The sequence below is a fragment of the Dermacentor andersoni genome, chromosome 2 (assembly GCF_023375885.2).
Source record: "Dermacentor andersoni chromosome 2, qqDerAnde1_hic_scaffold, whole genome shotgun sequence".
Classification (NCBI taxonomy): Eukaryota; Metazoa; Arthropoda; class Arachnida; order Ixodida; family Ixodidae; genus Dermacentor; species Dermacentor andersoni.
In genome coordinates this window covers 105,823,953-105,837,159 of record NC_092815.1, presented here as the reverse complement: position 1 = coordinate 105,837,159, position 13,207 = coordinate 105,823,953, and the positions used below count along the sequence as shown (strand labels likewise).

At 47.9% G+C, this 13,207-nt stretch overlaps 1 protein-coding gene across 1 annotated transcript in view; it reads left to right on the top strand.

Annotated features, from left to right (window-relative positions):
* The first annotated feature begins 4,570 nt into the window (after positions 1 to 4,570).
* The window catches only part of LOC126541478 (uncharacterized), a 54,177-nt gene continuing 45,540 nt past the window's right edge, over positions 4,571 to 13,207 (top strand). Inside the window, exons 1-5 of the mRNA XM_050188226.3 lie at positions 4,571 to 4,932; positions 5,967 to 6,098; positions 7,995 to 8,156; positions 10,956 to 11,093; positions 11,830 to 12,009. Coding sequence (XP_050044183.3) covers positions 4,755 to 4,932; positions 5,967 to 6,098; positions 7,995 to 8,156; positions 10,956 to 11,093; positions 11,830 to 12,009 — 790 coding nt within the window. The 5' untranslated portion in view covers positions 4,571 to 4,754. The remainder of the gene's footprint in view (positions 4,933 to 5,966; positions 6,099 to 7,994; positions 8,157 to 10,955; positions 11,094 to 11,829; positions 12,010 to 13,207) is intronic.

The window sequence follows — 13,207 nt, the reverse complement described above, 5'->3', positions numbered from 1 at the left end:
TATTGCCAGATTCCTCGTAGAAACATCTTCCACTCCGTGTAAAATTCTTGACTATACCTCTCTTTTTGACTTAGCTGACGTCTTCCACTTTAAGAAGCTGCTGAAACATGCTTGAATATATTTCATCAGGTGTGCATTCCGTTAGCCATGTCTCTTACCGCGATGGATCCTTCAAGCTCGGAAGAACTTTGAGTTGTTCGCATGGAATTTGTGTCGTTTGTGGTTTGAGCACGTTCTTTTTTGCTTTCTCGGAGTGTCAAGTCACTTTGTCTGGAACGTTTTCTTCACTGCTTCAACTTCCTTCACGCAGCGAAAAATATCATATGTATAAGAGGTTTTCTACTGCGGTTTTCAGTTCTTCTAAATGCTGCGTAAGAAAATCGACTCCAACATTATGTATAAGGCTTAAATTATCCTTACCGTCGCTTAGAATTCCCTTTTTCGCCGAGGCAGCTGCTAAGCCATTGTCCTTGCTTCAACTATCCCTTATCAACCAAACATAGGTCCCCGGTGCATCCTCTTCTGTGAAGCATTTCGGAATTCCTGCCTTGTCGCTGTCTCAGGCTTAGTGCAGCACGCTAGTGAGGTAGCTAGGCTCAGTGGAGCCCTGGAATAGGGGCCCACCTTTGCCGGAAGAGGCTCCAAGTCGCCGGCGCCCAAGACGACCGAGACCTCGAGACGCTAAATCCTTGAAGGAACCAAATAAAGTTTCTCTCTCTCTCTCTCTCTCTCAGGCATTCACTCTGTCAACAAAGACAGCTTACAACTAGCTGTCATCAGATTTCTCTATTCCTTTCCAGTATTTATTTCGAGTTCAAAATCACACCTTTGTTACAGCTCTCAGGCAAACAAATTGCTTGTATTCGATACTTATTGCTTCTACCATTATTCTTTACTCGCGATCATCTTCACTTTATGTGGAATAAATTTCATCAAACTTCGTTCTTGAAGCTGTGGATGCAGACCATGTCCTTGTGCACGCAGAAAACGTATGTTCTCACTGTGTACATTTGATATCTGTTCTAGCCAGGACTCTGGACTGCCAAGTTCCGCAATGTGCTTACTCCTTGTTGTTGTGTCGTCTTCCATGCTCACGTGGTGCTTCCGTCTGGTTCTGATGCTCTTCCGCTCTTGGGCCTCTCCAGTGCTAACGCACCGTCTTCCCTCATAATTACGTTTGTACTGCGTTAGGATACTTATCATCGTGATATGCTAGTACATTTTCCACATTAATATATCTTACAAACATTTTATTTTTCAGCGCTATTGCACCTCCTGCGAGTTTCTCAAGATCGCTCCTTGAACTCTCTTGGTCTGCTTGATGGGAGAAGTGACTTTTGTTGCCTTCGTCTTGCATTTATACTGGCGCACATTATATTCTCTTCACTTGTTTACAAATCCTCATGCGTCTCTTCCTCGGTTCGCAAGTGCGCCACTTCTTCTGATTTTGTTATCTTTCTAATAAACTTTCAGCGCTACGGACGTGCATGTCGAACACATCTTTCTACCTTTGTGTGTACAACTGCATTGCCACTCACTGACCCACTACCAAGCTGCTTATTTCTGAGTCTTGTCGTAAATCTTTTCAGAAACCTCCCTTCGCGCATTGCGCACAGTTTCTGCAGTTCGTCCCCGTCATTATGTCGGGCGTTCGTGGTTTGTTTTGACTGTGTGCGAGACGGCTTCCTTGAATAGTTGCTTTATTTCGACTTGTACTGCGACTGCTGCTTGAGTCACTTGTACATATTTGTACTTCTAGGTTATTCTCATCTCGTATCTATTTATCGCTTCCTTTTCTAAGCAGCCAGTGGCTTTTCAAATCGAAGTGCCGTGACCAGTTGTCATGTTCTCCTAGGATGAGCTTGCAATTCTTGACCTCCTTAATGTGGCATCTCCGGCATAGCAGGTAGCATGTCAACTTCGTCCTGCACGCTCATGAGTGACAAGGTGCTCTGGCAACGTACGAGTTAGCCAATGCCAGAAAAAAAATTACTAAGTTGTAAAACACCTGTCTTTCTTGTCTTTTTTTATCGTTGTTATACGATAAAAATGTGTGTGCGTGCGTGCATGCGTGTGCGTGTGTGTGTGTGCGTGTGTGTGTGTGTGTGTGTGTGTGTGTGCGTGTGCGTGCGTGTGTGTGTGTGTGCGTGTGTGTGTGTGTGTGTGTGTGTGTGTGTGCGTGTGCGTGTGCGTGTGTGTGTGTGTGTGTGTGTGTGTGTGTGTGTGTGTGTGTGTGTGTGTGTGTGTGTGTGTGTGTGTGTGTGTGTGTGTGTGTGTGCATGCGTGCGTGCGCTTCACCTTTAGTACGCTTACAGACCTTGAGTCTCTTGCAGTGCACTTCAAACCAATTTCAGTGCTACGGACTTGCATGCCGAACACATCTTTCTGTCTTTGTGTGTACAACTGCATTGTCACTCACTGACCCACAACCAAGCTGCTTAGCTATTTCTATCTATAGCACACTTCCTTGCACCCTTTACGGGGGCAAGAGTGGTATTTATTACAGGCCGATTTGCACCCTAAGGACTCCTAAGGGTGTCAATCAGTTTACAGTGTGGACGGCTAGCATGGCTAGAAACTGCCAAGAGTTTGTAATAAACGGCTTGGCCAAAATATAGACAGCAGGCTTACCTGATCCCATCCCTCTTGCTTTTACATTCTTGCAACAGCCGAGAGTGTTAATATGAGTAGACTTACAAATGGCCCAGACAACACGAAAGACAAATAGGGAAACGGCAAGACGAAATCGAGGCGACTTGTGATCGCCTCGACGTCTTCTTGCCTGTTCTTTGTGTTCCGAGGCGTTGCCCTTGGCTAGCCATGACAAGCCAATAACTAGATCAACAATACGTTTCTACCAGATGTATCATGAGTCGCTTACAGCCTGGGCGGAGTTTCACTGGTCATTATCCCGTGCTGGCACTACCTGCTCAAATTTAGCAAACGACATCGTTTATGCCCAGTTTTCCTTTTACCTTTCTGTTTTTTGCGGTACAAAGTCAAGTACATGTTAATTTAACGACTCAAGACAAGAAGTCAACGCACCTTGCTTTATTTGGACGAAGATAAATGTTACGAGTAGTATTCGCAAGGCTCTTCATCCGCAGAAACACTTTGACTGGTGCAGCCGAACGCCCGTTTTAGCTAATTGCATTTTGAATTCGAACTGCTCTGTAAATCTGGGTCACGGCTTTTAGTCTTCCGGTCGTTTTCCTGCCTAACTTTCCTTTTTTTTTTCATCTCCTTCTCCTCGCGGCTTGCAGCACAGTTCGATGCCAACCTGACGTTGCAGAGCTCGTTCGGCCACCTGCGCAAGCGCGCCCGGTCCCTGCTGCGTTGCTGGAGCGAAGAGCGCGACCCGGCGCACATCGTGTTCGAGCGGCCGGGCGGCCTCCCCCGCGCCTCGCAGCGGCTCCTGCAAGGCTCCGAGGCCCACATCCTCATCCTGCCTGGCAGCGCAGGCCTGTCGCGTGCCGGCCTCTTCTCGTGCCGCGTGGACTCCGGCGGCATACCCACTGCGGTGGCGACGCTCAAGTTGCCGCCCACCGCCGCCGCACAGGTGGAGCCACTGCAGGTGAGAGTGGCGCACTTGGTGGGGCGATAGGAGCTCCAGCTGTGGCTCTTTAGTTTACTAAATGATCCAATCCGCGCGCGGTTCCCCAACATTACTGATAAAACACTAGTTCGCCCTGCATGCTCGAGCATGGCTCGGTCATATGGAACAGTTAGGCGGGACGTTATACAGGAAGACAGGAAGAGAGAGGTGTGGATCAAGGAGCAAACGGGGAGAGCCGATATCGACATCAAGAGGAAGAAAGGAGCTTGGCAAAATGAGCAATAGCATGCACCATCCGGCATATGTACCAACCATTTTCCTTCGCAATACCACCGCCAAGCCCCTTCCAACGCCACCGCACCAAGCGAACGATACGGAAGGTAAATATTATCCATTCATTGCCAAGAATTATGTGGGGGGGGGAAGCTGCCTTGTAATACGAGTTGTGTGCGCATACTGCCGGCGCACGTGCGAATAAGCCGCCTATGTGTTTTTAAATATGCGCATGCGGATGGCGACTCGGCGCTGAGGTGTATCGGTAAATTTATGTCATTAGTGCTAAATGTAGCCAGCGTTGTTACGGATCCAAAAGCGGAGCACTCGAACCTTTGCTTGAGCGAGTCAGCTGATGCGATAAAGCTTTCTTCTCCATTGACTGCTGTGGCGAAGTAACATCAGAATGTCCAGCCAGAGAAATATGGAATGTCTTCAGGCCAACTAATACTTCCGAAACTATAGCGCAGCACGACCGGAGCCATAGCTGCCAGATTTGCGAGGCAGGCTGCCACGCAAGCATGGCAACGGACCACGGCGCAACCGTTAAAGAAACACACGGGCTCGCCGCGACACGCTGTGAAAAATATATAAAGCTTAAAAAGCATCTTTCGTCATTTCTTCACTTGATGGCGCTAGCTCCTTTACGAAAACTGTCCACTTGAAGCGGTGCGAAAACGGAAACATACGAACTATAATACGGCCGCGCACGTGTGTGTCGTCTGGTCGAGCGGCTGGAATATGCCGCGTTTCATCGCCAGGGCGGCGTGCAACGCACTCTTTTCGACGCGCCGCCTATCCAGCGCTGGTTCTCCATAGCGGTGTCGTCGGAGCTTTTGAACTGTGCGTGTCTGCACGTGTGTGGCCGCAGGCATACGTTGTGGCACACGTGGGCGACACTGTGCACCTGAGCGTCACCAAGCGCATGCACCTCGCCGAGCCCCTGGTGTGGCGGCTGGAAGGAGTGGAACTGCCCGAGTACGAGGGCAGCGAGACGGTCACACTGGTGAACGTCGAACATGCGGACGCGGGAGTCTACGAATGTCACTACCGCGGCGAAAGGGACAAGAGACTGCACGCCTGGATACGACTCGTCGTGGCCGGTAGGTCTCGCCGACGCATCCCCGATTTTAGAGACTTTGTTTTTCTTTTCTTTTCGTTTTTTTTTTCATCTTTCACCTCAGTGATTTGCCACTGTGGTGCCACAGCCGCCTCCGGTGGCGCTTCTCAATGTAGTGCTTCTAAAAATCAGATTAGGCATACCTTAAAACACTATTTCTGATGGTTACAAACCGAAGTAGAAGTAAAAAAGAAAATTTTGGATACCATTTCATTTTATAAGTTTTGTGTTAGTAAAACGTGCAACACAATTTCAGTAATTGGTTTCAGTTGACAGTTTTCAGTCTTTCACCAAGACGTAGGTTGCAACTCTTGTCACGTGTTGTTGTTGTTGTTGTTGTTGTTGTTGTTGTTGTTGTTGTTGTTGTTGTTGTTGTTGTTGTTGAATCCAGCGTCCGAGCAGTTGACATTTAGCTGGCTTAGCTCGATATATAGGCCGATTTTGACGCGTCCTTCATCTTGCAGTAGGGTGTTATGAGATTTCTATCAGGCCTTCCTCACGCATACGAAATTTCATGCAGCTGTTTAATGATTGGTGGCGTGCGCTTCATAATCTTACTAAAGTATTTTCCTTATGCCCGTGGCTCAGTGAATACGGCGTTCTGCTGCTGGGCAGCAGGACATAGGTTCGATTCCCGGCCATGGCGGTCGCCTTCCAATGGGTGCGGGACGCAAACTCTCTCATGTACCAAGCTTTAGTTACACGTTAGAGGGCCACGGGAACCAAACTGCTACGAAGCCCTCCACAGCCACTCCTCTCTTAGCCCTTGTATAGTATTCGGACGCATAGGGTCTATTCATTCACCAGCTGCTTTGAGAACATAAGCAATAGCCCCAGTGTGTTTTTCGTGGTTTTTTTTCCTTCTTTTTTTCAAGTTGAAAAATGGCTCATATTACGTTCCGCGCTTAACCATACTTGCCACGTTTATCTTTAAGGAAGGCTTTATAGCAGACGATTCGGGCGCGTTCATGAAGTTCCACAGACAAGCGAATCCCCGAAATTCACGTTGAACCGCAGGTTGTCCCCGAGGCAAGTTCGGTCCCACGTGCCAGGAGGAGTGTCCCCCATGTCGCAATGGAGGCATGTGCCACGACACCTACGGCGTGTGCGTGTGCCCCGCGGGATTCGCCGGACCCAACTGCGACACCCGTAAGTGGAGAAAGCCCGCTTCGAGATACGACAGGAGCGTAAAGATTCGGTAAGAAAAAAAAAACACCTAAGCTCGGCGAAGCACAAATCGTAGCCGTATACAGCGGTGGTAACAAAGCAGCGAACAACGGTGAAGCGTGTCAGACGGCCGTCCAAGGTTTTCGTACGTAGAACTTGCTTTTTCACAGGTCGCTTTTGACTAAGCTAGACGCGCCTAAGAGAAATACCGATCAGACCACCTGAAAGGTATCACCCGTTGTTGCCGTAAACTGGAAAGAAAGAAGGATATACGTCATCGGGCATTCTATAACTCCCGTAGCTATATGCTATTAGTCATTAAACGTCGTATCTATAGAAAATTTGCGCCACCAAAGCATGGTAACTCAGTGTCCATTTGTTCGAGAGTATGCCGAGCCGCTGCTGAGACTCAGAGCATTGCGCCACTATGGCGGCTCCAGCAGGAGCAGCAAAAGTAAGTGAGGGCCTCACCCATCGCCTCCCGTGCGTCAGTATTCTGTTATTTTTTCGAAGGAAGCGTGAAATAGTGTTTGCACGAAATGCAATAGCATTCGCTTCATTGGGAAACAAATGAAACTAGTCAACAGGATGGCGTTAGTGTCTTCATTGAACTATGCCCAGAGTTATATCGGCTATAACCTTTCATGCTCTCAATTTATTTTTAAATAAAGTATTCGTATCTATGCTCTGTTGTTCTTGCAGCTAGACGACATGGCTAGGCGGATATCAGCAACAAGACAAAGTTTAACAATACCTTCCCTAATTATCTAAAGTTACTAACTTTAGGGCGCACGTAATAGCCAAATTGAAGCCGAGTAGCAGTTAAATAATGCGCGCTTAGCATAAATCCCCCAAAATCTGCTAAAATATGCCTCGGCGTTCCAGTTAAGATCGTCCCAAATGGTTAGAGGCGCGCTTTTGGGAAATTGCTAACAAAAACACCAACATATTTCGCAACACATTTTAAGGTAGCGTATCTCCAAAGTGGTGCCACTCTTAGGAATTCTGCTGAGCAGATATGACTTCACCTATTGCTCTGTTTCAATTTCGCAATTAGAACAACTGCCTTAAATTTCGTATTAAATTTCTCAGCAAATTCTACGTACTTAAAGACAACTATCGTAAGAATTTTCTTTCTGCTGCTGATGTCAGCCCAGCCGCATAGCCTCTTTGCAAAAAGTGGCCTAGGCCTATAGATATGGTAGTTTCGTTTAAAAGAAAGTGTTCCACATAAAAAGAAGCCCCTGGTATACAATGTTAACACGTACGCACTCACAGAGGACACAAAGCGAACTCGGAACAAATAGAGACTGCAGCCACGCATTTCGGCACTGCGGAAACTAAATTTCACCACAGATTTCAGGACGCGTTTCTTGAAAGTGGTGCAACGCACAGCAATGCACACGATGTCTGAAGGCATGTATATTGCTCCATTATTGCTCAGCTCCAATTCCACAATTGTGACCCGAGTTCAAAACTGGTAAATTACGAAGTTAATCAGTCAACTTTTGGCTTGCCAGCTAACATCTGTGTGCAATTATTAATGCAAGTAGGGTCCGTCTCTTCCAAGTGGCTCAGCTCAAGTCACGTCATTGCGATATTACCGCAGAATACCTTGAATAAGTCTGTTACATTGAAAATAAATAAATGAATAAATAAATGAATAAATAAATGAATAAATAAATAAATAAATAAATAAAGTGCACAGGCGTAAAATGAGCGAGCACAAGAAATATCCACTTTGTAAGATATGCCTTTCTTCCGGGCTGTATGAAAAGAAAAGTGCAATCTTCAGCCACCCCTAACGGCTTACGTGATGCTTACGAAAGACCCCGTGTCAAGCTAACGTGTGCTGCCCATCCCATTCTACCTCAACAGCGTGTGGTCCCAACCGCGTGGGGGCCCAGTGCGACCGCGTGTGCAGCCCGGCGGCTTCGCCGGACAGTGAGCGCCGGGGTTGCGGGCTGCACGTCTTTTGCAAGCCGGACCCCATGAGCTGCTCCTGCGCGCCGGGATTCAAGGGACCGCAATGCAACCAAGGTAAGAGCGCGAAATGTGTGCCTCGCGTGAGATGACGCCATCTAATTTCATTTGTTACGTAACTGCGAGTGACGATTTGCAAAAACAAATAAGTAGAACAAAAATTCACATATACGCCATGTGGCGTCGGTGGCATCTCACTGTGAATCTTTGGGCTTTCAACCTTCCTAGTTGGGCGTCGTGTGACTCGACGCGCAGGCACGGAAGTTATTTAGGCCTCCGTAGACGGCTGTAAAGACGTCCAAGGTAATTGTATCTCTTCAAAGCCCTGGTGGTGGCGCTGTTTTTTGTCTTTCTCATGGCTAGTTGTTGCGATAGATTTATTTATTAATTAATTAATTTATTTATTTATTTATTTATTTATTTATTTATTTATATTTATTTATTTATTTATTTATTTATATTTATTTATTTATTTATTTATTTATTTATTTATTTATTTATTTATTTATTTATTTATTTATTTATTTATTCATATCTGGATGTATGGACAGGAGTCACGTCAGCATAAAGCGAAATTTATGTCACGCGAATGTTCATGACCTCACAGGTCTATTCTGTACGCCCGTGGAGGAAAGAAAGAGAATAGGAGAGGCCTTGACGTCACGTTTTTGAAGCCGGTAATGCAGCCATGTTGGTGCGTCATCTCCAGTTGCGCCTCCAATCAGCTCGCCGGAGCAGATAGGCGGGAGCTTGGAACTTGCATTGCTACGAGCCGCCGGTAGTGTGTGCTGCCGACGCACGTCAGAACAGAGCCTGCGAAACTTCTGTAACAGCTTTAGTGAACCAGCCGCGCTCCTGTGCTTTTCCGTGGCACGTCGAAGACGACGACGATGACCCACGCCATGATTACTTGAGTGTGTCTGTTGCTAACTGACAACTCACACTCAAGACTCAAAACATAACTTTGCGCTCCAAATTCAGGTTGTCTCGCGAACAGAATCTGCTGCGAGAAAGACACGGGCCGAAAAAGAACTACCTCACTTTTCATATGCCTAGGGCAGCAGCGAGAGCTTCAAGAGCGCGGTTGCTATGCCAACAGTGACGTTAGGGGTACCATTTCCAGTGGTCCATTGCGAAAAACGGCACGTGACTTCCGCCACACTTTCTCCAATACGCCCGTGCTTGCCGGAGCCTCTCGTATGCTTTCGTTCCCCAATGTGGGCGCCAGTCATCCAGCCTTATCTTGTTTACCTCTACTTCTCGCATGTTATTCTTCACGTGGCCGATTTTCAATTCAATTATTTTTGTGTCCCTGCGCGTGGTTCTGTGCAAACGCTCGGAGCTAAGGCAACCCCGAGTGTCATCTCCGCGAGTTAGTTGAGTTTCTTCTTGATGCTTTGACGGACGCGCCACCGGAAGATGGCGGCATGGTTGGATAGTGAGAACAATCATGCGAATCTGAAGGATGGAAAACAGGGGTGGGTTATTTAAGCCCTTCAGCTTGTTCATTGTCCCTTGAAAACGGATTGGTAAACATGTGGAGTTGGGACTGTGCCGAAAGTTGGAAGCGTGACAAGACAAAGGGCATAATCGCGACACCCAGGCATCAGTGCGTTTTTTTTTTTATTTTATTTTATAGTATTTCTTCCCAACGTTCTTGTTCTCTATATTTTTTCTTTATTTTTCTTTGTTTGCAGTGTTAGCCATATACGATATGATATCTTTAACGGATATGTCCCATCGTACGCATGACTGCACGCAAGCGCGTGCGTCCGTATACTTTGTCAGATGGTGTGTGACATGTGAAAGCTCGTTTTCCGGTCATTTCGGGAACACATGATTTGAAAGAAAATACCCCTGTATTCGCACTGTCAGCTGCAGACAGACATTCCAAATTTCAAGCTTTAGCGTCCAGTCCTCGGGAAAATTCGGCTATTTCTGCAAGTTCTTCGCTCGATAAGCATCGACGGCCGAAAGCAAATCGCATCCGTAACTTTCGTAACTTCGTCCCGTATTCACCTTCATTTCGATATCAGTGACCTTTCACTTTTTTTCACGCGTCTTCCGCCGCCTAGCAGGTCGTCAGCCGCAGAGGATATCCTACATCCTTCGTGGATTTAGTCAGCGCTGTGCCGCTGTGAACGGCCGTTGTCTGTGCCGGTGCAATTTGAAGTCCCCATCGCTCGTCGGCCCACAAAGCTGTGAAGGCAGTTTTGTGTTTCTTGAGGGCGACTGGCCTATGTGAATGTATTTGACTCGTTCAGGCCCTCTGCGCGCGGGCGCAAACTCAACCCGGGTTTCCTTTCCTCCCCCTCCCTCTCTCTATCTTATCTTTCTATTCCCTCTTTCCCGTCCCCCAGAGTCAGGTGTCTAACATACCTACCTTCTCTCTTTATTTCTTCCTCTTCCTAGTCAGCGCTGTATGCGTGCATGAGATAAATTTTACAATTAACAACCTTCGGTGGATTCCATAGATCTCTATTATTTAAGTGCAACGCCGTAGTGGAAAGCTCCAAATTAATTTGGGCCGCCGGATGTTCTTAAACACGCGCCTAAAGCACGGTGTACGAGTGTTCTTCCATTCTTCCCACATGCAGAACGCTGCCAGTGCATATGGGAGTCGAACGTGCAACCTCGAGCGCTGCAGCAGAGGGCCGTAGCCATTGAACCACCGCGGCAGGACGTAGTGTGTCATTCTATCTCGAGTGGTCCGGAAGACAGTCAGATAATGCGTGCCCTGAGAGCTAAAAAAAAAAAAGCTTTCTCCCTGAATGCGCATGAAGTGTTACGTTTGCGTGTTTCTCTAACGACTCGTCATAATTATTGCGAAAAAAAATATGAGGAATACATTCGCAGAGTGCGAGGCGGGCTACTACGGTGCGGACTGCCTCCAACGGTGCCACTGTGCGGTGGAGGGCGACTGCGACTCCATCACTGGAGAGTGCCCGAAAGGCTGCTCTGCTGGGTGGACGGGGGAGTCGTGCCACATGCAAGGTGAGTGTGCCGTGCACGCGAAAGCGCCAGTGAATGGCTTCGCGCTGAGACCGACGACGTGCTCCCTTGTTGTCGCGTCGACTGAAATCGCATCGCTATTCAAATGTGAAAGTATTTGACACGGGCAAGCTTGTTTCATTGATCGACGGTTGGCCTATACGGTTGGCGATGGTCTATCGTTAATTATAAAGCCAGCGCACACAAGACTGGACGCCGAAAAATATTATAAAAGGGCGACGACACAACGCTGCACCCGCAACTGAAGTTTGTCTGAAAGTAGACGCAATCTGCTTCATAAATTTGAGATTAACCTTGTTGTCTACTTCAAATCTACGTCATTAATCTGAATGTAGAACTGCCCCAATCAGTAATGAACTACTCTTCCGGTTTGTACGCGCGCCTTGTTAGTTGGTGCACGACGGGAAGAAATCCGTGACGCAAATACAAGTAAAGATGGTCCAGGGGAAAAGCCGACCAAGGTTAAAAAAATAGTAAGGGAAGGAGCTAGTGCGAAAATAAATATGGAAGCGTATACGGCATTGGAAGGCAATACCTTTCTTCAGCGCCCGCATTATGTGTGGGTGGAGAATGCATGCGGTTGCTCTGAGACAAAAGCTTCTGCGCGAGGAAGGTGTTGGTGAGTGAAGACCAACGGCGACCTCTCTCTAGGTGCGACCGCGTTGAAATGTTAGCAAGCGCTAAACAGTTGGTCAGCACAGCACCGTGGCGCACGCAGGTGACAGCCCGACAACGTCGACCAAGTCGGTACCGACGCAGAAGCCCAGCTGTCCACCGGGCTGGTTCGGAAAGACGTGCTCGCATCGCTGCCACTGTGCCGACGGCGAGGCCTGCGATCCGTCTTCGGGCGAGTGTCCGGGTTCCTGTCGGCCGGGATACTCAAGGCCCACCTGCGCTGGTGAGACGATTTCAGGGCCGTCATCGGTGCTCTTAGCCACAACGGCTTATGGGTCAGATGGTGAACTTGTCTTTTACGTTATGAATCTCAAGAGAGTGCGTGTTCTTAAAGAGAACCTTTCTTCGCCTACTTTCCCGTGTTTGGGGTGGCTACTGTCGGCTGATGGGTCGGTCAGTCTCTCGGCGGATATGTTTGGAGATATATGTATGTATGTATAAGCGCGCCGAATGCCAGTACCTGCGAAAGGGCTTATATAACGTGTGTACACTGAGCGACAAAGTAGTGCGGGTAAGCACACCTCTGTTCGGCGTAGCAACAAACAAAAAAATTGTCGCAGTTTCGATGCTTCAATAGTAAATTATTAGACAGGTATGTGAAGCGAGGATAGTAGTTTTAACGGCCGTATAAACTTGTAGACATTCGCTTACTAACTAGATCACAAGCACGGTGTGACGCGCGCACAAGCAGCCATAAACACATCTCACTATATGACCGCAGAAACTCGCTATCAAAATGCTGGCGTGAGTAAGAGCGGCAGCAGCAACGAGTGAATTGACCTTCGTGCTGCCTTTCGCTTCGGCGCGAACTAAGCGGCAAGAACACAGCGCACACGAAGCTATAAGCCGGCGGCGCACCTATACACTATGTAGCCATCGCAGAACGATGATGAGATGATCAAGATGAGGACCGCGCTCAGCCGCGCCATACGCAGCCGCCGCCAGAGTAAAAGCCCCCTCCCCCGGTGCCTTGCACGCGATGCAAGACGGCGCGCTTCCTCCCCACCTTCATCCCTTGTGGGCGCGAGATGGAGCAACCATCCTCGCATCACCCTCGCCCGCTTTCACTCGCACCCACAACATACGGCGCGCGGCCATGATGTTATCGCACATCTACTTTACACTGGACATCACGGCGACGGCGGAAATGCGCCTGGAGGATACATACAATTGCTATTGTAATAAAATAAATTACCGCATAAAACGTGAACAAATAATGTCGGCTCACAGGTACATCTGAAGTACACCGACCGGTTAATGGAATGACGAACTATATATCCAATAGATGCATTGATTTACTTGTTTTTCGGTGTTTATCAATCAATTATGTACTACTGGGTGCGTGACGCCTCTTAGCCAAACTTCCATGATGAGTGTGTACCACGCATTACCGTTCCTCTCAAAAAGTGTAATACATACAA